This window comes from Zalophus californianus, chromosome 4 (assembly GCF_009762305.2).
Source record: "Zalophus californianus isolate mZalCal1 chromosome 4, mZalCal1.pri.v2, whole genome shotgun sequence".
Taxonomy (NCBI): Eukaryota; Metazoa; Chordata; class Mammalia; order Carnivora; family Otariidae; genus Zalophus; species Zalophus californianus.
Window position 1 is genome coordinate 23,773,284 of NC_045598.1, and position 26,202 is coordinate 23,799,485.

At 50.6% G+C, this 26,202-nt stretch overlaps 1 protein-coding gene across 1 annotated transcript; it reads left to right on the plus strand.

Annotated features, from left to right (window-relative positions):
- The first annotated feature begins 2,179 nt into the window (after positions 1–2,179).
- Positions 2,180–17,420, plus strand: LOC113926931 (antizyme inhibitor 2-like). The gene is given in 11 exon segments (XM_027602361.2): positions 2,180–2,266; positions 7,680–7,752; positions 9,783–9,862; positions 11,205–11,357; positions 11,848–12,020; positions 12,637–12,771; positions 13,709–13,850; positions 14,362–14,481; positions 14,483–14,510; positions 16,269–16,369; positions 17,223–17,420. Coding segments are annotated over 11 exon segments (1,290 nt in total).
- The last annotated feature ends 8,782 nt before the right edge of the window (positions 17,421–26,202 follow it).

Sequence of the window (26,202 nt, forward strand, 5' to 3'; positions counted from 1 at the left end):
AGAAGACTGGAGAGGAGATAATGAGAGAACCCGGACACACACTGAGGCAAGAAAGACGGTGACTGGACAAGATGATGCAGGACCTCGTCAGCCACGTGGAGAATCCCAAATCGCTGGGCAGATTTTCAAAGGGGATGGACCATGATCGTATCTCCTCTTAGAAGAGGGCTGTCTGATTGCAGTGCAGAGTGGTTTGGAGGGCAGCCCCGAGGACAAACTACTGACCTAGATGACAAACACAGAGAGAAGTGCAAATATGGCAAGTATGGCCCTGCCTCAGGACAGATCGAGCTCCAACTTATTCTGCGCTCCCCCTGGGGCTGCCAGAGACCTGTATTACCGTGTCCAGGGAGGCCATGGAGGAAATAGGCATCTGCTCTCTTTTTTCCAGAAGGCAACCGGAGGTCTTCTCGCTTTCCAAGGGAAGGCAGCTGTTGAGTTGCAAGCTCCAGACCCCTGCTTTGGCATCTCTGCAGGAGAAGACCTATTCAAGCCAGAAAAGAGACCTGGAAAATATCAGCCAGAGCCCTCATTGCCCCATCTATGAAAACTGAAGGTGCTGGAGCACCTTAGGGGCTCTTCGTGTGCAAAACATTGTCTTGACACTTCCTTCCGAAAGGTCATTAGCTTTCATTAGCTGCGTTCGTTAGAGAACATAGCGCTGAGTGACGTTTATGATTTTTTTTTAAACTTCCAGTTTTCAAGAATTTCAAACTCAAAGGAGCCTCAACAGGTCAAAGCTGGAGTCCTGCCGTGGAGCATCTTTCCAGACCTCACAGCTCTGACATCAGCACATCCCCATCAGGAGGGAAAATGGGTGAGGCATTTATGATGTGCCAGCAACTGTGCCCAGGGTTCTGTGTGTTCACACCTCATTCGACCTTCACAATAGCCCAGGGAAACAGCGGCCACATGGCCCGCGTATTCAAACCCAGGTCCCTGTGCTTTACACCAGTGACCTAGGAACGCAGGCCCTGGGGTCAGGCCCGGGTCCAAATCTGTACTGTATCAGCACAATGTGTCTTGAGCAAGCCTTTTATGCTCTTTTAATTTCAATTTCCTCATCCACAAAGCGGGGACTTCCTTCTTCCCCATTGTCTGTTGTTCTTCAAAGTACCTCTTTGTTAATACTGAATTAGGTAGGAACCTGCCCCAGAAACCCAGGACACAGGTTTTGCTTGGGGTGGGGCTGGGCAGGCAGGCTCTTCTCCCCTGGGGTGCCCTCAGGCAGGAGTGAGTGTGGGATGATCCCTCTGGAATGGCTTTCTCTCCAGCCTCCCTGCAGGGTCACCCCGTGGAACCGAGTCACACCCCAAGGGAACTCACAGTCCTGTTGGGTGTGCTGTTAAAGAAGCAGTGCGGGGGTGGGGGGCGCCTGGGTGGCTCAGCGTCTGCCTTCAGCTCAGGTCATGATCCCAGGGTCCTGGAATCGAGCCCCGCATCGGGCTCCCTGATCGGCGGGAAGCCTGCTTCTCCCTCTCCCACTCCCCACTGCTTGTGTTCCCTCTTTTGCTGTCTCACTGTCAAATAAATAAATAAAATCTTAAAAAAAAAAAGAAGCAGTGGGGGGCAGTGTAGACTTTGGCTCTTGTTTTATAACCTTGGACAAATTTATAGCAGGGATCTTTAGACAGAAACAACCTTATCAGTCCAGGAGAAGAGGGTTTGTTATGCTGACAAGGGAGGCGTGGTATATTCTGTGGGTTTGAGGTAGTCTGAGATATCTAAATCTTCCCATAGGTCTTTATTACAATTCTTAGGATGCACTCTTTCCAAATCAATTCTTTGACTTTCAGGTAAGAGACCATGGTTATAAAATTTTTATCTTAAGTGTACAGCTGAATAAACGAATATATATATATATATATACATACTATGCATATATACACACAGAATACATACAAAAATATATATGCCTGTATGCATGTAGGAAGATATGTACATATAAAAAAATGAACATACAGGTTTGTCTCGCTATCTGAAAGTAGGGAGCAGAGCGTTCCTATGAAAACTTTTGTAAGCTGAAATGGTGTAAATCAAAGAAGCAATTACTGTTCATTTATATGGAAAACTTCTTGAGCATTCCCAGATCCAAAAAAATAACCTTTCTGAGGCTTTCCTGATACCTTAGGACACATCTTGCTGACAGATGCACGCACTGAATTGAGATCAAGCCCAGATGCTTCCAGACACAGCTCAGCTACAGAGGCGTGATGCTGAGATGCTGAGTGTAGCTCGGGGAAGGAGCTTGGCGGGGCTGCTCCAGGTGAGGTCTGCCTCTGTAACTAATGTCCGCTGCAAAACAAACACTGACAAAAAAAAAATGCCTTCTTTCTCATAAAAGCAAAACCCCCTTTGGATTTATTTTGGTTAGCGAAAACAGCTACTAAGGCAGGTCTCCCACAAAAGCGAAGTGGTAGAAGGCAAACTCTCAAAAAGCAGGGGATATCTGTGTGGGGGTGGGGTGGGGTGGGGTGTGTGTGTGTGTGTGTGTGTGTGTGTGTGTGTGTGTGTGTGTGTGTGTTCTGTATTCCTATGGCCCAGAACAAGATCTAAGATAGAACATTTCCAGCACCCCAGAAGGCTCCCTCACACCCCCTCTCAGGTAATAGTCTCCTGCCCAGAAGTAATGATTCTCCTGACTATCAGCATTGATTAATTTTGCTTGTTTTTGAACTTCACATAAATGGACTCATAAAGTATGCATGTAGTATTATTTTGGGCCTGGCTTCTTTTGCTCAACATTACATCTGTGAGATTCAGTCACATTTCTATATTTAGCATTCATTTGCTCTTTTTCATTGCTGTGTAGTGTTCCACAGCATAGACATGAATTTGTTTATTATTTCTATGGTTGATGGACTTTTGGAATGTTCCCAGTTTGGGCCTATGGTAAAGAAACTTCTATGAATATTTTGTATTTTATTTTTATTTTTTTAAAGACTTCATTTATTTATTTGACAGAGAGATAGATAAGGAGAGAGGGAACACAAGCAGGGGGAGTGGGAGAGGGAGAAGCAGGCTTCCCGCTGAGCAGGGAGCCCGACACGGGGCTTGATCCCAGGACCCCGGGATCATGACCTGAACCGAAGGCAGACGCTTGACGACTGAGCCACCCAAGCGCCCTGTACATTTTTTAAAGTAAGCTCTGTGCCCAACATGGGGCTTGAACTCATGACCCCAAGATCAAGAGCCACATGCTCCACTGACTTAGCCAACCAAGCACGCCTTTGGTGGACATATTTCTGTTGGGTATTTCTTATTTCTGTGGGACACATGCTCAGAAGCGGAATTGCTGAGTCATAGGGTAGGTGTATGTTTAACTTTAGTAAATACTGCCAAATAGTTTTTCCAAGTGATTTTACCAGTTACACCCCCATCAGAAAGAATGGGAATTCCAGCTTTTCGACATCTTCAGAAACACTTGGCATTGCCAGCCTCTTTAATTTTAGCCACACTAGGGAGGAGGAGTAGAATCTCATGTGGTTTCAATTTTCATTTCTTTGGTAACTACTGGTGTTGAGCACTTTTCATATGCTTGTTGGTCATTCGGACACCTTTCACGTGTGTATGCGTGTGTGCATGCACGGGCGTGTGTGGGGTAAGGCTGTACATTTGACCCGCATTGTAATATAGCAACTTGTATGCTCAAACTTTTATTTTAAATATTGACTCCTTCATCTCTTTGGCTGCAAGAGATGAAAGATTCCTTATAGTTTAGTCATAGAAAGTTCTGACTCTCTGGCCATGTCTTGTGCCAACAAATTATGACTCTGAGCTTGCCATTTTATTTCTCTAAACTCTCTAGGACCGTTATTAGAAGTTACTCCACCCCTGATACTCGTGTTCCTCATGCCCTTTGTGCCATTCCATATTGGGGAACATTGGGTCCCTTACTTTCAAGGAACTTCATTCCAGTTGACAACAGGTAATAACTTAATTAACGACTGTCTCACCACTACACACCATGGCTACTGGAGTCACTTTTACAATATTAGTTAGTTCTTGTTGCCTTCAGATCGGCCTGATAGAGCCTGGGTCATACTCACACATCCTGGCTGCAAGGGAGTCTGGGAAAGTCCATTTCTTGCTTTCACGTGACACAGGGGTTCGAAGATGCTGGGCATCCACCAGACATAACAAACATCCACTATAGGGCCCACATTTTAGTTTTTAAGACAAAAAGTTTTAGAATCCCTGGTTTAGATGATCTCTAAGGCCCTTATAATGCCAACATTATCATTATCATTAACTAGTTCAGTGAGTTCTTAACCAGCGTCATGAAGGCACTAGGCTGTGGGCTTTATATGCATTATCTCATTACTCTCCATGAGCCTATTAAGTAGACTCTATTACTATGCTGCCTCTCTGTGCCTTGGTTTCATTGCCTATAAAATGGAGATAATAACCATAACCACATCCATAAGGTTTTGTGAGTATTTGGTGGCTGCCCAGCAAGGGGCTTAGTCATGAGTAAGCACTTGATAAATAATGACGTGATCTTCACCACCACCATTATCTCCATTTGGTACATTAAATTCTATGTGTGTAGTCATTGAGTTATGCTCCCTTTTATTTATTTATTTATTTATTTATTTATTTATTTATTTATTTATTTATTTATTTAGTGGTGGTGGGGAGCAGAGGGAGAAAGACAAGCAGACTCCACTGCTGAGTGCAGAGCCTGACCCGAGGCTTGATCTCACAACCCTGACATCATGACCTGAGGCAAAGCCAAGAGTCAGATGCTTAACTGACTGAGCCCCTCAGGCGCCCCTATGCTGCTTTGAATTCCTAGGAACAGAGGCTATGAGGTCAACAGAACTGGGTTCAAATTTCTGCTCTCTGTATGTTGGTCACTGTATGACCTTGGGTGAGTCTCTTCATCTCCTTGAGTCTCCTTAAACAGAATGGGAATACTAAGTCTTCCTCTGTGCTCTCTGGTCGTCTATATACCTATTGTTCTCACAACACCGGGGATTACTTGAGGAAAGAGAGCCTGTTTTACCCATCTTTCTGCTCTTCCAGGGACTATCATAATTGTCGGCTACTGGTGATTCATTCCAACCATTCTAACCTCAGAAGGACCCAGGATGCAAGCCCTACTGGGAGCAGGGGGTGGTGTTGGTGAGCTGTCCTTGGGGCTGGATGCTGTGTTTGTCATGATGTTTCTTTGATAAATCCTGCACTGATCCCTAGGCTAGGAGGCAAGACACAGAACTCAGAGCCCCAGTGAAGGCCCTGTGCTAACCCTGGGGATCCACATTCTGCTGTCTGTCAGAGGAGCTTGGGGTAGATATGTGCTGGGCCACTCACTCACCGTGTGTCCTCTAACTCACCGTGTTACATGTGGTGAATCTCTCTGGGCCTTTGTTTCTGCATTGGAAAAACCACAGCGTTCAACAAATGGAAGTCAGATGGAATGTTTGACCCAGGAAAGGACAGACTCAAGGACATATTAACACAAACTTCATGTCTGAAGTGGTTCTGTGGGGCCTGAAAGGTAGGACACAGGGCCTATAAGTGGCAGCCAAGAGGGACGGTTTTACTCTAAAGAAAGACCTTGACATCAGTCTGAGCTGACCAAGAAGAGAGGTGGCTGTCTCGGGAAGGGGGATGAGCTCCCTGTCCCAGGGGATATGCAAGCAAGCCAATGGGACGTCCATCCCATTTCAGTTGAAAAGGGGATCTTTGCACTGGTTAACAGGGAGGTTGAACAACACATTCTTTCAGGTCTGAGATGCCTTTGTTGAAAGATTCTGGCAATCTAAGAGTCAGTGCCTTTAAGAATCTACCTTGTATGTACTTATTACCATACCCCTTCTGTGGGTGGGAATCCCAAGGCTTAGAGAAGATACATAACTTTCTAGGCTTCTGGATATGAATAAAACGCAGACCTGCAGGTGTCCAAGATCTGTGTTCTATCTGCTTTACTCGGGCTGGACTGAGACACATAGGCCCCCTCTGTAGGTAAGTGATATTTTGGTGTCTCTTTAAATGAATATTCTTTTATTTTTTTACTTATTTTTTTAAAAAGATTTATTTATTTATTTGAGAGGGAGAGAGAGGATGAGCAGGAAGGGCAGATGGAGAGGGAGAGAGAATCTTCAACAGATGCCAAGCTGAGCAGAGGGCCTGATGTGAGGCTCGATCCAAGGACCCTGAGATCATGACCTGAGCCAAAACCAAGAGCTGGGTGCTTAACCCACTGAGCCACCCAGGTGCCCCTAAATGAATATTCTTTTAAAAAACCTATTTTGAGATATAATTCACATACCATACATTTCACCCATTTAAAGTGTGCAATTTGACTGTTTTTAGTATCTTCCCTGAGTGGTGCAACCATCACCACAATCAAAGGTATGAATGTTTTTGTCACTCATAAAGAAATCCTGTACTCACTGAGTCATTCCCCATTTCATCTGGTGTCCTGTCTAAGAAACCTTGCCTAACCCAAGGTCATGAATATACTCTCACCTTGTCTCCTGAGAGTTTTATAGTTTTTGCTTTTATATTTATTAGATCTTTCATCCGTGTTGAGTTAACTTTTACATATGGTGTGAGGTATGGGTTCGCTTCATTCTTTTACGTGTGGCTGTCCAGTTGTTTCTGCATTAAATAAATATTCCTCAAATATTTGTTCAACATCCACTTAGAGCGGATTTTTATGGAGGGAGGGTAAGTGTGGGCCTTTTGGTGACAGCATCCCACCTCTCCTGTCCTAAGCAGTTCAGTTCCGCCCAGACTTGCAGCCTTTCTTCAGCAAAGCAAAAGCCCATGGTTTGGCAGACCCAGCCTCTTCTGAAGCCAGGCTGATCACAAGAAGTGACTACATGATTGTAACCTCACTCCAAATGATCTACCAAAGTGTGATTTCCAGTCTCATACTGAGGTTTGGTAAGACTCAGTTTTCTTCTCCAGCTTTCTTTCTCTCCTCTCATTTTCTGGTGTTGTGGTACCTCAGCAGCTGAGCTGGCTGGTCCACCCTTGAATCTGATCCTGACCAAAGGATTCCTGGAAGCAACAGGAAGCATGATTTCAACATCCTCCAGGGTGATAGAAGGGTGTTTCTGCCAAAGGGAGCACCTGTGCCCCGGAGAGCAAGTCGCTGCAGCTTTGGAGAGAGGGTCAGGGACAACCTGGGTGGTGTCTGTAGCTGGAGAGACAAGGAGACAGACAAGGAGCCTCCTTCAGGGTTGTGTACGTGGTAGGGAAAGGGAGGCTGCCAAAGGAACGGAATGGAATGACTTTCCCTCTCCAAGCGTCTAGCTGGGTCTAGGTCGGGTCTGGATTGGGTGATCGTCTTATTAGAGGGGCTCTTTGGGCTCTGGATGCCACACTCTGCCCCTCCATTTTCACGCCCGTAATAGCAGGCTAATACTTCACATGTATCAGCTTTGGAGCCCAGGGAAATTCCTATCTCTCTCCTTCCGTCGGCTGCACTCCTTTCTATCCCTCCAGGGGCCAGACTTGTTCCCCTCTCTGAGCCTTTGCACTAGGTGCCCCCTGTGCCTGGAATGTTCTTCTCTGGTGCTTGGCCTGGCTGGCATCTACTCATCCTCGAGGGTTCAGTTAAATGTCTCTACCCCTCAGAAGCCTCTGACCCCCTGCGTTCACCCTGGGCCTCCTGGCCTCCAGACCCTTTCTCTGTCCCTCCCCCTCTCAGTTTTGTCTCCTAGGGGACTGGCTTCCAGCAGAGGTCAGCCACTGGGGGCCCTGGCAGGAGACTGGGAGGCCATGGGAAGATCCAGGGTATGTTTCCGCCCTCCCCTCTGTCCCAGGTAGCTTCCTAGGTAGCAGCTTCCTGTCTGCAGTTCCAGCTTCCACACAGTGACCCCAGGCCCTGGGTTGGAGGGCACCCCTTCTTCCTTCGGAGACAACTTCCTGCCAGGATCCGTTTGCGTCACTCTCCCCTGTCTGGCCCTCAGCTCCTTCTTCACCTGTGGAAACCATTCTCTGCGTTCAATTGTCTTGTAAATAGCTGAAGTGGTCTTTCTTTTCCTGGTTAGACCCTAACCGATATCTCTCCCAAGCGAAATTGTACCCCCCGAATTCTTGTTGAATTCAAGGGACACAGAGACTTTCTCCTCAAGCTGCCCCACAGATGGAAGGACCGAGGGGTCCTTCTTCCCAGTTCTTTCTGGTTCTGATGGGCCTCTGATGGTCCCCCCATCAGCAGGAGTCTGAGCAGCACCTGTGGGGCCTGTTATTTTGAGCCGGCCTTGGTAGGTGAGTTACCCTGGCTGGTGGGACATAGGGGGGTATTCCTCGTTGGGCTCCCCTGTTTCATGGCAGTCTGGGAAGGTCAGCTCTCTCTGTATGGTTTTGCCTGGAGCCAACAAGCTGGGGTCAGGCAGGTGGCCCCGTAGCCCCTCGGGGCAGGGCAAGCTTTTCCTGCCCCAGGCTGACATCGGGCAGGTGACTACCGGAGCTTCTCCTCCATCTTAATCCAGGTACAGAGCTTGTCCTGGGGGTAAGGTTGCATTCCCTCAGGGATTGCCTGCCTGGGGTAGATTCCTCTTGTCCCATGTCCCACAAGTATGTAGCTGGGGAGAAGCCGCCTCATGAGCTGTTATGAATCACCCACATAAAATATGTCACATAATTTATTTAGGGCTTAGTACTCTTGGCTGTTGCTGGGTTGTCCTCAGGATTCCTAGAATGTGCTGGCCCTTTGCTGAACTCTTTGCAGGTGTCCTCTCATTTCATCCTCATGCTCATGCTGTGACGCAGAGGTGGCTGTCACCCCCGTCTTGCAGATGATGAACCTGAGGTTCTAGAGGGGAGGCCACCTGCCCAGTCATAGAGCGTGTAAGAAGCTGAGCTGGAAGTTGGTTCTACCCCGAATCAGTCTGGGGCGGGAGTGGGCAGGGGTCTCTATAAAAGCCTTGGACTTTACCACCTTGTTTGGAATCACAGATCTCCCCCAACACCCACCATTTTACAGATGGAATTCACGAGGCCTCTAGAGGTTATGGGATTAGCTCCCCGACCTCCTCAAATCCAGGCTCTTCCTGTTGTCCCTTCCTAGATTCTTAAGCCCCCAGAGCCTGGGAGAGATGGGGTAAGGGTTGGGGCACTGGCTCCTGCTGGGAGGTGGGCAAGGGGGGAGGCCTCAAGCAACAAGAATGTGGGGCAGGGTGGGCAGAGAAGTCGGGCAGTAGTGGGCTCCCCGCTGGCCTTCCTTCTGGGAACAGGGAGGGGAGGCTCTGGGTCACAGCACGAAGGTGGGGTGTAAGCTGGAGGCAAGAGCTGACATCCCAGAGGTGGGGCAGCTCCAAGGTGGTGGCTTCAGCCTGGGAGGGTCAGCAGGGGACCTGGTGAGACCACAGAAGGCTACATAGAGAGGGAGGGTGGGGACAGGGTAGGGCAAAGGATGTGCCTGGACACCAAGTGATGCAGGTGGCCTCACCTTTCCATTCAGAGAAACTTCCAGTGAGACATTTAAATGTGTGGTGGAGAGCAGAGACGCAGCACTGGGAGAGACCAGCTCACGGTCTGAGGCAGTTGGAACTGGCTCCTGATTGAAGTCGGAGGTCCTGGTTTGCTCCCACTTCCCCTCCAGAGTCATCTGAAAATCTTTGGGTCCCACGGTTTCCCATCTGTGAAGGGGGAATGGTGGATGACAGGGTTTGCAGAGTCCCTCTACTCTGATCCTCGCTGACCTCACCCTGCAGGCTGCCGTGTGGGTGACTTTAGGAGGGCTTGTTCTCCAGACCTGGGAGGCTGAGGTTGGGAGGGAGAGCCCCTGAGCTCCGCGCTGAACTCCGATCTTCCTGCAGGGATTTACCCGAAGTCTAGGACACCAGAGATCCCAGTCCCCTGCACTGTGCCTGAAGAAGCAGGTCGTGATGGATACCAGGTGAGTCCGGGTGTGGAGCGGGGACCATGGGTGCCGTCCTAACTGCTGAAACAGACAGACAGACTCTGGCTGCAGGCTTCCCTCACTTTGGTCTCAGGGGTGTGTGGCCAACAGTGGGTCCCGTGGCTGCTCTAGGGAGCTCAAGTGCAAGTCCTAGCCCAGCCACTGACCACTTGGTGACCTTGGGCAAGTCTCCTCCCTTCTCTGAGCCTCCTGTCCCTGTGTGTAAAATGGGGATGTTGGACTAGATCATGTCCTAGTCCCTGCCTCTAAGTCTCATAATCTGAAGATCTTGACCTCCTTGATTATCCTTTCCGTGTGTCTACTTTCTCACTTGTGAATGGGGACATGTGTGTGAAGGACCCTAGAAAAGGATGCCAACCCTCTATTCCATATGCACAGTGTGTGCATCTTGCTTGGTCTCCCACCATGTCTCTGAAGCAGGCTGGACCAGGCCAGTGGCCCATCCTAGAGATGGGAAAACTCACTAGGGCTCCATGGAGCTCTCTGGGTGAATGGGAGAGCTGAGGGCTGGCAGGCCCCCGGAGAACTCTTGCCCCTGGGACTTGCAGGGAGCTGGGAGAAGGGAGGAGGCCAGATCCTTAGAGCAAAACCTTTCCAGGACACTGGAACCGTGCCTGCTGGAGGGATCTGTTGGAGTGTCGGGGATGAGCAGCCCCCTTGGGAACCTGAAGGGGAATCAAGGCACCCTTGGAAGCATGTGCCCAGAGGAGCTCATCGCGCTGGGGCCTGGGGAATCTGCCTGGCACATGGTCCTGAAGAAGATCAAGGAGCTCTGAATCAGTACGGAGGGAGAGGGAGGGAGGTTGGGGGTGGAAGGGAGTAGGGAGCAGAGAGGGTGAGTCTCAGTCCCTACTTTGGTGGACAAGAAATAAGACTTTCTGTTTTGTGGTTCTATAGCTCCGTTTACTAGGTCTTATTCCAAGGCTCAGTTCTGCGGGGGGTCATGGAATAGTTTCTCTGTCCCCTTCTCATACCTCCCATCACCCCATGGAATTGTAACTGCCCGGTGCCAGGCTGTGTAGTGGAGGGTTGGAGCCGCCTTGCCCCCACTTTGATCTACAAAGATCATTGTTGCCCTTACGTCTTCCTGTTTAAAGAGTTAGAAGATCTGGGGTCAGATCCTGTCTTTGCCATGTACTCGCTGTATGACCTTGAGCCAGTGACTTCCTATTTCTGAGCCCTTGTTGTCCCATCTATAAAATGGCACTAGCACTAGTACTGACTGCACAAGGTCATTGTGAAGACTAAGTGACGCACCCACCACCCAGCCTCCCCTCCCTCTTTCCCGGCCCTGGCAGGACCACCAAGACCCCTTCAGGGTCGCCAACTGGGCGTGCTGGCCCTCCGCCATCAGGCCTTCTGCCGCACCCTGCTGCAGGTCTCACCCCTCTGTGCCATGAAGTGCAACAACAGCACCTGGGGACTGCGCGTCCTGGCCACCCTGGGCGCCGGCTTCGACCGTGCCAGCCAGGTGAGCCTGTGCCCGCTGCCGGGGGCCTCATTTGAGGGCTTGACACTTCCTGGGGACAGGAGGTCAGCCGCCGGGGATCTCGGAGTGGGGCCTACGGCACCTAGGACAGTGGCCGAGACAGGAAATACTCACTTGATTTTGAAGGAAGAAATGAATGAACTATGGGGGGTTGACCTGCCGCTGGGCCACATGGCTGGGGCAGGCAACGGGAGCCAGTGAATGGAAGGGCACAGGCTTTGAGCCACAGGCCCCGTTCCTGTCCCCGCACAGTCATTTCACACACTGCAGGTTCTTCCTCTTATAAAATGGGGCCAACTGTGCTTTCCTGAGAGTCGTCTAGAAGCCTAAGTGGCACAGACATGCCCGGCGCACTGCGAGGTGCAGAGGAGGGATTCAGCCAAGGGCAGCCCTTTGTGCTCATGCCCCGGGTTTCTGGCCCCAGAGGGCCAGGGTGGGGAGCCAACCCCTGACGCAGTCGCCCCCATGCCAGGTGGAGCTGGAGCAGGTGCTGGGCCTGGGCGTCGCCCCCTCGTGCATCATGTATGCCAACCCCTGCAAGCCTGTCTCCCACATCCAGTACGCTGTCCTCCACGGGGTGCGGCTCCTGACCTTCGACAGTGAGGAGGAGCTGAGCAAGGTGGCCCAGCACCACCCCGAGGCCAGGTGAGACCAGCAGGGTGGGGCAGGCAGGTGCAAACAGATGGGCCGAGGGACAGCAAGCCTGGGGCCTCTGCCAGTAGAGTTGGGCCTCTGCAACCAGATGAAGGTGGTCCCATGGGGTGACCTGGGAGAGGTTCAAGTAGCAGAGTACAAGCCTTTGGGTCAGTGGGCCCAGTGCCTTCCCTGGTGCACATTGGTGCCAAAGAAATACTGTGAATATCTGCATAGACACTGGGCAGAACCTGGCATTAGGAGGCCTAGGGTCAGGCGACCTCACGGACAAAGCACTCACATTGGAGTCAGGTAGACCGGGGTTCGCGTTTCAGATTTGTGAGCACATGCTGTGTGGTCTTGGGAAAATTATTTAACATTGCTGATCCTGTAACCTGGAGGCCTACAAAAGGTATATGTATAATTTTATCACTTTCCTGCTTTTTGTTGCCTGGGCAGAAGTCTCTAAGTGGTGAGTGTTTTCGTTTCTTGGGACTCAGCGGCTGGAGGAACTAGGCAGGGACAGGTGGGAAGGTGGAGAAACATTGGGGAGAGGGGCGGGTAAAGCATCCAGGCCTCGGGGCTCACGTGTCTAAAAACCCCTGGCATCTTTTGCACCCTCTCCCAGGCTGGTCCTCTGGCTGTGGACCCAGGACAGCGAGAGCATGTTCCCCCTGAGCGCCAAGTTCGGGACCACCCTGGAGGTGTGTGAACATCTGCTCAAGTCGGCCAGGGCCCTGGGGTTGGCAGCGGTTGGAGCCAGGTGAGAGTGCTGGTTTTCCCTGCCTGGGAAGCACGGGTCCTGGCGTTTACCGCCAGTCTCCAGTCTTTGCCCTCTGGTCAGCCGTGGCCCCTCTGGGCCTCAAGATACTCCATTTGTCCTCAGCAAAGAAGCTGGCTGTTATCTGGGACTAGGGCAGGGCAAGCAAGCAAGGCACCCACCTTGGGTGAAAAATGTAAGGGGATGCCAAAAAACTTAGTACTCTAGATAAGTAACATCTTAATACAATATTTTAAAAACTCAAGATTAATGCAAAAAATCCATGATGAGGAAAATATTAAAATTTTAAATTAAGACAGGATTGGAATGCCTGACTTTTCCTTTTGCCCCAAAGTCCAATCACTGTTACCAATTTTGCCTTTATTTAAAATTTCTGTGTTTCATTCGTTGGGGATGTTTTTGCGTCAATTTTGCTTCTTAAAAATATTGCATTAAATGCTATTTATCTTGATGGCTCAGTATTCTGGCACCCCCTTAAATTTTGCATCTGAGCCAAGGGCCTCCCTCGCCTCCCACTGCCTGGCCCCGATTGGTTCCTCAGCCCTCCTACTTGCGGGAGTGTGTGTGTGTGGGGGGTGCCCTGGGGCTTGGGGTTCTGATCACACGCCCCCTAAGGAGGGGAAGGGGAACACTGCAACGGAGGCACTGGGAGGCGGCAGCCCAGAGAAGTGACTGCCGTACGACCGTGAGCACCCCAACTCAAGGCCAGCCACGGGCGATGTGTGCATCTCTGCAGACACCCACACGTATATCCAGGGGTGCATGTTTGTGTGGGCCGCCGAAGTCACGTGTGTCCTCGTATGTGTATCCGTACTGGTCTCCACATTTTACCCGTGTTGGCATTTCGGAATGTCCCCCTTCTTACTGACCCTTACGTTCCCGTGTGTGTTTCTCTACGTGTCACGTGACCTGCGTCCAGCTTCCACATGGGCTTGAACTGCCAGATGGTGCACGCCTTCACCCAGGCCCTGGCTGACTGCCGGTGCATGTTCGAGATGGGCCTCCTGGACATCGGAGGGGGCTTCCCGGGAGAGGAGGGCTGCGAACCTAAATTTGAGGAGGTCGGAGAGGAGGACCAGAAAGAGCCTGGGCTGGGTTCGGGGGACAGTGCGCACGTGCTTGCATGTAGGGGGAGCTCTTGTAACTAAGTCAGGTGCATGCATGTAGCTGGGAGGTGTCTTTGTCTTTGTCTGACTCAGTGCACATGGCCTGTGGGCACATGCGAGCATGTGTGAACGTCTGGCTCCATGTCTGTGTTTAGACATGTTACTTGCTGTCCCTGAGCTGCAGTCAAGTAGAAGCTCCCTGTGCCCCCCATCCAGGGACCATCCCATCTTTGCTGACCATGTATTGGTTTCAGTGGTTGGGAATTCAGACATCTCAGGGTGCTACAGCTTGTACACCTGCTTGTGTCCTTGGGCAAGTGACTTCCCCTCTCTGGGCCACAGTTTGTTTCCTCCCTAGTAAAGTAGGGATGATAACACCTCCCCACAGTGCTATTATGGGAACAAAGGGGGATGGTGCAGGTAAAGCCCCGACATAGGGACTGGTCATATGGGTCTGTCCCTGCAGAGAGCGAGGGTGATCAATGCTGCCCTGGCCCAGGACTACCCCGTGGGGAGCGGTGTAGAGATTATCGCGGAGCCCGGACGCTTCTACGCGGCGTCTGTCTACATGGCAGCTGTCAACCTCCATTGCCAAGAAGGCTGGGCTGGAATCTGGTGGGTGGGCCAGCACTGGGGGAGCAGGGGAGGGCACTGTGCAGACGTCCCCGGGCCCTGGTGAAGAGGATGGATGGAGGGTCTGGGCTCCTCCCCGCAGTGCCTAATTAGTGAGAGGCAAGCTGTGAATCGGGGAAAAAGAATGAACCTGTTAGTATCACTATTGTGTCGTTCTCAAGTTCACTGGGAGGTAGAGAGAGCCAAGACAAAGTCCTTACCCTTCCTCAGCCGCCCATGAATTTAGATCACGTTTATGGAGGCAAAGTCACAGAATACAGCTCATGAGGCTACAGACACTGCTGTGCTCCCGACGTGCATTTGAAATCCTTCCGGAAAGTGCTTTCTAACAGGTGCAGATTCTTATAATGAAAAATACACTGAGTCAATACAAATTCTTACAAAAAATACAGGAAGGCAACATTGTCGTTGTTGTGGCCTGAAGATTAAGGGTGACATCTAGAGGGTAACAGGAAACCTTTTGGCAATTGAGGTCGACCATCATGGGAGAGTTACTAGATTGTTATTTTTGCAGCAGGAGTGGGGTGGGGTGGCTGTTCTCACACAGTGAACTAACCAGAAACTCGGTTTCGTGATGAGATAGAGAGTACGAATAGGGTCTCGCCACTCTATTCTGTGGCTTCGTGATAACTGACATAAAAATATTTATAAATCCCGGTAATCTCCTCCCTTATCCTTGTGACACGTGCTGGCCCACACAATTTTTAATCCCAAAGGTGCTTGTGTCAACTAATTTCATTTCCCCACAAAGTGTGTGGTTAAAGAATATTGGGAAATGCGGCACAGGATTTTAGCCATCCGTTTCTCGGAATTCCGAGTTATAAGTATTTGGGGCTTATTATTTTTATTTCCACGATAATAAGAGCCGCTGATAATTAAGTATTCTGTGTGAAATACCTATTTTGTCTCATTTCTCTCAACAATCCTAGGAGGTAGTTTTGGGTCATTCCCATGTTACAGGTGGGAATACTGAGGCTCAGGGAGAGGAAGGAATTTGTCCACACAGCACGGCGAGTTAGGGGTGTAGTGGGGCCCCCCCATCTGCCTGGCTGAAACGCTGGTCACTCGCCGAGGTCTCGTTCTTGAGGATGTCATGGCGAAGTGGCTTAGGACACCTGGGGCCGGGGTCCCTGGAGACAGGATCGGTAATGGCAGCTGGCAGGGAGGGGAGGAGGTGGGGTGACTGACACCGAGGAGAAGACAGTGAGGAGAAGACCCAGAGGGGGGATAAACAATATTCCGAAAGATGTGAGTATCTCAGTGGTAGCTGGAATGCCTGTGGATAACCCTGAGTTTAGATTCAAGAAAGCAATATTCTGCAGACTAAGTGGTTGTGAAGAAACCGGCTTGGTAGTAGGACGTGGGCACTGTCCCAAAGGGAGAAGTTTTTACTCACATTTCCCTAGAAACAGGGGACCTGGAGTGCCTCGTGGGGCCCAGGGAGAAGCACGCAGGTGGGGCAGGGGCAGAAGGATCGAGCAAAAGGCCAGGGTGAGAGACTCCAGTGTAGTTTTCGAGGGCAGGAAGGGGTGAGCTAGGTCAGCCGGCTGGGCAGAGGGAACAGCGGGAACCCAGATGACAGGCCCCAACCTGGTATGGGGTCGGGAAGACTCCTGGAGCAGAGAGCAGGAGTTCTCCGGCACTGGGCCGCGGATCGGGGCCCCTCCCACGCTTGGGCTTGGAGGGTGGGTGCTAAGACTGGCCACGCGCACCTCGGGGCTGCCCTCTCCCCGCTCCCAGGAGGCCACCGGAAGCTGGTATGCTAGCTCAGTGAGGGCCACTGCGGCATCTTCCGCATCTTCCTCAGGGAGGCTGTCCCCGGGATGCCCATTGTGGTGAAGGTAAGGGGGCCCCGTGTGGCTCAGGTACTCCTAGTCTCTGCGGCCACTGCCTACAGCCCCCAGTCCCGAGAGGCGGGGATCGCCGTGGCAGGTGGGGAGGTGAAGGAGCTCTGTCGATGGCTTTGAAGATTGCCACACCACATGCGTGTTCAGGGACGCGCACATGGGTGCCTTGTGTACCTGCATGTGCACTTCTGTGTGTGGGGGCCGGCTGATGTACAGGTAGGTGGGTGTGCAGGTACGTGAGTCTGTAGGTGTGCGTGCACATCTATTCGGCCCTGTGTGTTTCCATGTGCATCTCTGCACACACGCGTTGTGTTTCCAGCATTCTTGAATGCTGGCGGTGCGGGAGACTTAGGAAGGAGAGATTCTCAAACTTGGCTCCACGTTAGATCACCTGGGGAGCATTAAGAGTCCCTAACACCCAGGCGATGCCCCAGACCGCTGAAATCGGAATCCCAAGTGGGTTGAAAGCCTGGCCTCAGGCCTTTGTGAAAACTCCTCAGGTGATCCCGATGGGCCGCCAAGGGTGAGGCCAGTATGTTGAGTGACAGTTGAATAAAATATTCCCATTGTGTAGGGGACACCGAGATCCTATCTGTGTCCACACTTGTGAATGGGCGGGGCGGGGCTATGTCACTAGACTGTCAACCCCATGAGGGCAGGGTTGAGAACAGTGCCTGGCACATACAGACCGCTCGCTCCTTGGTCACCGTGGGTGGCTGATAAGTGTCCGTGTGGGAGCCTTTCCTGCTGGGGCCCTGCGGGTGTGCCCTGCCAGCCCCGGGGAGTAGGCTGGGGGGACCCGCTGGGGCTCTTCCTTCTCTGAGACCCTGCTCTTTGCTCCTTGCAGGAGTTCGGCTCAGAGCCGTCCCTCCTCCCCTGTACCTGCTACGGTCCCACATGTGATGCCTTTGACAAGCTCTTCCTAGGGGAGTTGCGGATGCCCGAGCTGGATGTGGGCGACTGGCTTGTCTTTCCCTCCATGGGCGCTTACACCTCCACCATGAGATCCACCTTCAGTGGCTTCCTGCCCGCCTCCATCTGCTAGGTCATGGAGCCTGGGCTCAGGTGTCCACAGGGGGAGACAGGGGGCAGGGCATGGAGGGGATCGCAGCAGGATCTGAGTTTGGCAAGGAGAATGTGGCTAAGCTCTGCAGCCCCAGGCCCAAGAAATACCCTAATCCCCCCACCGGCCCCAGCAAAGCCCGAAGTGTCTGACCGACCTTTGACACTGGCCTCTGCCTTTGGTGCTGACCTTGCCATAGCTGCTCCCCGGGTAAGCCCAAGGTAGTCCCCCTGGGGGGCTCTGCCAGCTCTGAGGTGTGCACACCTTTGAGGGCATAATCAGGCAACCCTGTGGCCCCGGCTGACCCTCAGCCTCTTGGCCAGGCCCCCACTCTGCTGTGTTTGCCACTGCTCCCCAGTTTCCTTCTCAGATGTCCCTTCCCTACCAGCTTCAGGGTCTCTCACAGGCTCGGCCCCAGGGTCCCCTCTCTGCCCAGCCTAGGGCTCTGTCCCCAAGGTGGGGAGGAGGCTCTAGAACTTTCCTTTAATGGCACATCCTTTCCACAGGAGCCTGCTGGGGACAGCACCTTAGGTTGGGAGGCGACCGTGGAAGTGCTCCAAACACCTTGGTATGCCATGTGGGGAAACGCAGGGTGGGGGTGTGGGGGAGGCAGAGGTTTGAGTGCTTCTGAGTGTGATGAGGCAACTTCCAAGGTTCAAAACGTTTTCTCCCAAAGTGGGCCTGACTGAAGTCTAGGTTAGCTCCTCAGGCAGCTGCCCCCATGTTCCCTGCTCCTTACCCTCCAGACCCTGGTCGGGGAGGGCTGATAGCCTTGTGCCCAGACAGCAAGTGCCCCATGAAGGCTATGTCCTAGACATGAGGTGGACTGCATGGACCAGTACCTTCCTTTCGTTCAGTTAGTGACCCCTGTGCTGATGTAGGAAGGTCTGCGTGAGCTACAGCGCCCACTCTCGTGGTGAGAATACTGGCTCAGACAGGCCAGGAGTGACTCCAGGCTCCCCCACACGCCCACAGGGGTGTCCGTGCCTCACTTTCCCCTCGGGTATTAGTATCGCCCTCACTGGGTTGTTGAGAGGAGTAAGTCCAATACTGCAAATCCTCAAGCAAGGTCAATTCATGTCCAGGGCCCTGCCTCCGGCTGCCCCTGGTCCCAGGCCTGGCCCACTCAGAGACCCCCCCCACTGCCCCCAAGTTCTGGGGGTCCTCAGGGGGCAGGCGTAGCCTCTGGCCACACAGCTAATGGGCCAGCCCTGGGGGTGCGCCGACCTGGCCTCAGTCCCAGGAGCCTCCAGGCTGGGAGGTTGGAAGGACAAGGTGTGAAAACAGCCAAGTCCAAAACAGGATGGACCCTCCTGTGTGTCCTCTGGGCACGCTAAAACTTTAAAAATAGTATTTGGGGAGCTCTGAGCTCGAAAAGAAAACAGTCCTACAGGGAAGGAGGTTGGCAGAGGCGAGGGCAGGGACCTGTCAGGATGACCACCCACATTCCTTCGGCTGGTGAGGGTCCAGAGGCCGAAGCCGCCCACCTCCTGTGTCCTTGTTAAGCTTCTCCATTCACTGACCCCCAGCCTCTGCGATGGTCCTCCCCGTCTGCCAGAGCCAGCCCTACCCATCTTGCTGCTGCCTCCTCAGCTCAGCTAACAGCGGAGGACTCTCCCAGCACCCCAGGACTAAGGAGAATTGTCCCCCAGATACGTGAGAAGGGTTGGGCTCTGGGGGCCACCCCGGAGGTCTCAGACAGCCTGCAGCCTGTTCCCAATTCACCTCTTCCCAGGGCCTGAAAATTGGGGGTGGAAACATCTACCCCAACCGCCCCACGCCCCAAAGTATCTGGAAGCACAAACATAAGTGGGCTTTAGGGAAGACATAAAGAGATGCTGGTGTGTTTTGTGTTCTGTGTTTTGCCCTCTGATGCTATAACTGTGGCTGTCCATCCATTCATCTATCCATACCTGCTGATCCATCCCTCCACCCATCCACCTCTCTATCCATTCACTCAGCAGAAATCTGAGGGCCGAGCGTGTGCCTGGCACTGTTCTAGGCCCAGGTAACACACAATGAAAATCCAGGCTTGTGGAGCTTACCTTCCAGTTGGCAAAAGAGACGGCTTAAACAAGCACATACATATATAACAAAGTACACGCTATGAGGAAAAATAAAGCAGAGCCAGAGGATAGTGAATAAAGGAAGATATGCTATTTTAGGCAGAAGGACCAAGGTCAGCTAGTCCGGGGGTGGGGGGAGCATAGGAGCAGAGAGTGAGAGGCCGTGTGGCCGCTAGATCAGAGTCCCAGGCATTGCAAACCGCAAGTCCGAAGCCAGGGATGGAGACTGTTAAAAAAAAAAAAAAAAAAAGGCAAGGGGCTGCATGAGGGTGAGCAGAGTGAGTGAGGGGAGGAGGAGGCAGGGGTAGGGCTGGGGGGGTGATTTGTCAGGCCTCATGGTAAGGCAGGGCTTTGACTTTGTTGTGAGCTGGAGGGGAGGCCCTGGAGGGTTTGAGCAGATCCCTGCGGCGGGAATGCAGAGAGAATCTGAGGGGGCTCCTGCCAGTTTGGGAAAATGATGGGCGGTCAGGGTGTTGGTGGTGAGGAGTGGCCAGTCCAGGACAGGGTGGACAGGTTGAGTCAAGAGGATCTGCTGAGGGACCAACTGGGGTACCTGGGGCGAGGAGAGGAGTCAAGGATGACCCCAGGGCATTCGGCCGGAGCGGCTGAAACATGAATGGGGACGCTGGGGAGGAGAAGCAGGGTAGGAGGGGTGAAAATCGAGAGCTCAGCTTTGACAAGTCAGGCTGGAGCAGTCTATCCAACCTCCAAATGGAGTCTCACACACACAAGCCCTGGGTTCAGGGCCAGGGCTCAGTACGGGGGATACGAACATGGGCAGTGTCGGCACCCCGAGGACTTGACATCCCTGGGGCCTCCCAGGCCAACCAGGAAGTGAGCGTAGCCAGAGAAAACACAAGGCACAGAAACAAGAGAAGCATTTCTTTCTTTCTTTTTTTTTTTTTAAAGATTTTATTTATTTATTTGACAGAGGGAGACAGAGCGAGAGAGGGAACACAAGCAGGGGGAGTGGGAGAGGGAGAAGCAGGCTTCCTACAGAGCAGGGAGCCCGATGCAGGGCTCGATCCCAGGACCCTGGGATCATGACCTGAGCCGAAGGCAGACGCTTAACGACTGAGCCACCCAGGCGCCCCGAGAAGCATTTCTAAGAGGAAATGCCCAACCGTCAAATACCGCCCAGAGGTGGGTGCGGTGGGGGTCAAAGGTGGGATTGGGAAGAGACGGTCACTGGTGATCTTAACCAGAGGCTTGGTGCAGGGAAGGAGGAGGTTGGTGAAAGTGGGGTCCAGAGAGTGTGGGTGTGGGTGTGGGCTGCCCCCCCTCCAGGAAGTTGTGCCAGAACCGGCAGCAGCGAGAAATGGGGGGTGGCTGGAAGAAGAGCAGGCCAGATCAGGAGGTTTATTTTAAGATGAGAGCTATTACAGTTTGTAGACTCCCGGGGAAGCTTGTTATTGGGGAAGATAATTAAGATGCAGAAGAGAGGAGACAGTTGCAAGAGCCGAGTGGGAGCTTGGACAGCACATCCCAGGGAGGGAGGCCGGGCACACCATGGGCACCGCAGGATCTTGGGAGAAAGTGGAGTTCTCTTCTTTTTTTTTTTATTCTTTTAAAGATTTTATTTATTTGTTTGACAGAGAGAGACACAGCGAAAGAGGGAACACAAGCAGGAGGAGTGGGAGGGGGAGAAGCAGGCTTCCTGCGGAGCAGGGAGCCCGATGCGGGGCTCGATCCCAGGACCCTGGGATCACGACCTGAGCCGAAGGCAGATGCTTAACGACTGTGCGACTCAGGTGCCCTGGGGTTCTCTTCCGACTGGTTCTCTTTTCTCAGTGAAAAAAGAAATAAGGTCAGGGCTGTGAGGGAGGGGGCAGAAGGGGGCCTTGGTGTTTTGAGGAGAGGGGCAGAGAGGAGGAAGTCCCAAAAGCGGGAGAGTGAATGGGCCAGTGAAATGGGATTCGATTGCCAGCACAGGGGACCACCCAAGGTTTGTGGCGGCCAGTCTAGAGCGAGGCGGGCCATCCGATGTGTCGGTCTTCAGCCATGTTCAGCTGCATGGGTGCAGGTGCGCCGTGGACATAGACGGGCTGGAGAATGAGGTTCTCATGGGAGTCTCTGCAGGTCCAGGCTCCAGCTGGCTACCCCAAAGCCCCTGCAGTCCTCAAAGCCCTTTCGTGACTCCACAAACTGTCCTTCCACAGCCATATCAGCTGGAGACTCAGAACAACCGGGTGAGCTCACAATGACGCCCACTTTAGAGAAGTGAAGGAACCTGGGGCACCAGGGGGAAGGGGGAGAACTGGTATTTGAATTCACACGCCTGATCGGTGTTCTCCCTTCAGGGCAGCAGGGGCGTGCACGATTTAAGAAAGTCTTGCATCCCAGAGGGTGAAAATAAACAAGGTTGGCAGTTGGGGGATTAAACCTCAGGTGTTCCGTGCCTTGGGAGGCCCAGGTGTTGTCACGTTCAACTGTAGTGACTTGCTGCCACCCACTGGCCACTGGCGGTGTTGCACCCAGACCTACCGCGCAGGATTTGCTTAGCCGACCAGGGATTTACTGTCTGGGTCCAACAACGCCTTGTTGAAAGGATCAGGTAGGAGTTCTCACCCCGCCCCGCCCCGCCCCCCGCTTCCCCCCCCTTCCCCGCCCCCCTGCTTTGACAAATGAGAAAACGGAAATCAAGAGAGGTGACTTTAAAATTCCATCTGCACTTGCGGACTCTATTCTGCTCAGGTGTTCATTCATTGAGTAAGTATTCATGGAAGACAGCGTTTTAGGCCCTGGGATTCAGCAGGACGTAAGGCAGGAGACAGCATTGCTCTGGTAGAGCAGCCGTTTTGGGGGGGGCGGTGCAGACACTAAAGAAGTAAACAAACCAAATGAGAAATGGTGATGGGTGCTGTGAACAAATTAAAAGAGAGAGTGGCTGGAGAGGATTTTCAGGAGATGACATTTGAGGAGAGACCTGATGGCTGAGAAGGTCAGTAAAGATCCTGCAGGAAGAGGGAACAGCACTGCAAAAGCCCTGAGGCTCTGCAAGATTTGGGCAGTTTCCAGATCCAGTGGAGCCCTGTGTCGCCCAGCCCATGAGAAGTGCAGCCGTCAGAGCTGAACGTTGTCAGGAGGGTCATGCCATTGACCTGCTCTCAGTGAGTCCACAGCCTCTCTCAGCCCCCCACCTTACTCATACAGCTGACCACTCCGTTCTTGGAGCTCCTCCTCTCTTGGCTTGTGTGACACCAACCTCCAGTGGCAGGAAAAGCTAGGATTATTCTCCTGTGACAATTAAGGCTTAACTTTCCACATCTAGAGGCTTCTGATTTGAAGGAACTCACTGGCCTGTCTAAAACTAGAGCAGGAAATACTGGCATGCGGAGTCAAAGGTCAAAATTGACATTTCCGGGACCTGGGATAGGAGCATGCAGGAGAGAGTTGGTGGAGGTGTATTCAGCCTTGTTTGTAGCTGCTGCCGAATTCTAAGTGTGTGTTTGTGACCCTGTCTGCCTCTAATGGTGAGCCACTCTTGCAAATGTATTAAATGGTTAAGTTTTTAGACTTGTTTAAAATGAATATTTACGGGCGCCTGGGTGGCTCAGTTGGTTAAGCGACTGCCTTCGGCTCAGGTCATGATCCCGGAGTCCTGGGATCGAGTCCCACATCAGGCTCCCGGCTCAGCGGGAGCCTGCTTCTCCCTCTGACCTTCTCCCCTCTCATGCTGTTTCTCTCTCTCTCTCTCTCTCTCTCAAATAAATAAATAAAATCTTTAAAATAAAATAAAATAAAATGAATATTTACAAGTTTGTATACATAATATGAGCATGCATTCTTCAGATCCTATCAGTGGTGTTCCAAGAAATAATAAATTTTTGGAAGCAAAATAAGCAATTTCAATATGTTACTTAAACACTAACCCAATCATGTTCGCTGGCATTCTCCAGGGTTTGAATATTTGCCATCGGCTGCAGTTCTTTGTCAAGCAAAATATTCCATCATTAAAAGAAAGGAAAGTTGTATGAAGCAACGTGTACCCTAATGCCCAACTTGAAGCTGTGTTTGGACACACACTGAATTCAACCAGCATCAATGCAAAATGAAATAAGTGTCTCTACTTCTGAAATATTTATCATAAAAACAAAGCTCAAGGGCAACATGTGTTTTAAATTTTCATTTTAAGAGGCACTTTTAAAGAGTAAACATTCATGATATCATTCCATTTTAAAAATTATTTCTATTTGGCATTTGCTTTGAGTTAACGTTCCCCTTTTTGATGTGTTTATTGTCAAGTGTCTATATGAGGTAGAGATCATTTTTACATGTTATTGAAATATAGCATCTTGTCATATTATATTGGCTCATTATAATAATAAACACATAGTTTAAACTGCTTTAAACACATCATTTTTAAACAACAAAACTCTGAAATGTTTGATATAGCTCTCTTACAGAAAAATGTTCACCGATTATTATTATGGTCAATCATTATTTTTCAAAACACATAAAGTGTTAGGAAAAATTGACATAATGTATGATTTAAGGAATTTCTGAAAATTTCCTGGGATTCTGATATCTCATACCCAAATCCCAAAGATTCATATCTGTTGGGAATTTGGAAAGGCTTTTCAATGTTCTAACATCTCTCGTCTCTGCACACCATCCCATCCCAAGGCCACTGCTCCAATGGCCCGACCTGTGTCGTCTCTCTGCCCTTATGAGTCAGCCCCCAGGCTCCTCTAACTCACCCTCCACGGTTCTCGGAAGGGACTTTCCAAAGTGAAAAAGGCCTGTCCTTTCTCTGTAAAATCCTTCCCTGGCTCCCCAACACCGTCACCAGTGTTTCTTAAAATGCATCCGGGGATGACTATATAAAAACATCTGGGAGTTTCTTAAATGTGGCGGTTTGGGGAGCCTCGTTCAGGCACAATGAATCAGAATTTCTGGGAGATGAAGCCTAGGGATCTCTGCACATTTAACACATCAAGTTCAACTCTATTTACAGCCTTCTACCTGTTGTGTTATTGTATATTTCACTTCTACATATGTTATTAACCCGATAGGACATTTCTATTATTGTTTTATAGACAATTATTTTATTTCATTTTATTTTATTTTTTAAAGATTTTCTTTATTTGACAGAGAGAGAGACACAGTGAGAGAGGGAACACAAGCAGGGGAGTGGTAGAGGGAGAAGCAGGCTTCCCGCTGAGCAGAGAGCCCGATGTGTGGCTCGATCCCAGGACCCTGAGATCATGACCTGAGCCGAAGGCAGACGCTTAACGACTGAGCCACCCAGGAGCCCCTATAGACAATTATTTTAGATTTACCCACCTCTTTGTTTTTTTCCAATGCCCTTTATTACTCCTGAAGATCTGTGCTTTCATCTGAGATCATTGTACCCCAGTCTGAAGAATTTCCTTTAATATTTCTTGTAGTAGAGGTCTGCCAGCAATGCATTTTCCCAGCCTTTTCTGTGTACAAAAATATCTTTGTTTCATCTTAATTCTTAAAGAATTTCCCCCTACCCCGGCATAGAATTCTAGATTAGCAGGGTTTTTGTTTTTGTTTTTGTTTTTGTTTTTCTCCTGAGCTTTAAGAATGTCATGACATTATCTTCTGGAGTCATAGTTTCTGTTGAAATGTGCACCTCAATCTTATTGTTGTGTCTTCTTTTACCTAGCTTTTAAGATTTACTCTTTGCCTCCATTTTCAGCTGTAGACAATGATACGTCTAGGTGTGGTTTTCTTTGTCTTTATCCTACTCGGGTTTCACTAGGCTTCTTGAATTTGTGGATTGATATCTTTCAACATTTTTGGAAAATTATAAATTATATCAGTTCAAATATTGCTTCTGCCCCAGTTCTCTTTTCTCCCCTTCTAAGATTTCAGTTATGCAAATGTTAGACCTTTTGACTATGTCCTGCATATCTGCCTTTTCCCCCTGTGTTTCAGCATAGGTATTTTCTGTTGAACTGTCTTCAAGTTTGCTAATCCCATCCTTTATCTTGCTGTACTCTGTCTTCTGTTAAGCATATCCAATAAGTTCTTAATTTCAGGTGTTGTATTTCTCAGTTTTAGAATATTTGATTATTTTAAAAAATATCTTCCACTTCTTTATTGACAATCTCTATTTTTTATTTTTATTATTTACTTATTTACTTGACAGAGAGAGACACAGCAAGAGAGGGAACACAAGCAGGGGGAGTGGGAGAGGGAGAAGCAGGCTTCCCGCCGAGCAGGGAGCCCGATGCGGGGCTCGATCCCAGGACCCTGGGATCATGACCTGAGCCGAAGGCAGACGCTTAACGACTGAGCCACCCAGGCACCCCGACAATCTCTATTTTTTATCCACTTTGTCAATCTTTCCTTTTATGTTCTTTAACATAAAGTTCTTGTCTACTAACTCCAATATGGGGGTCATGTGGTTCTGACACTATTGTCTATTTTTTCTCTTCATCGCCAGTCTTGTTTTCCTGCCTGTTTGTATGTCTAGTAATCTCCAATACATTGACATTGTTCAAACTGTAAATTATCCCAATATGATGAATGTGTAGTGAAATCTTATTGTGGTCTTAATTTGCATTTCTCTGATTGCCAGTGAGGTTGAGCACTTTTTCATGTTTATTGGTCATTTGGTTTTCCTCTTTTGTAAAGTGCCTGTTTCAGTATTTTCACCATCATTTAATTAGGTTGTATTTTTCTTATTGATTTGTAGGTGTATATTAGTTGTTCCTGATGACTTG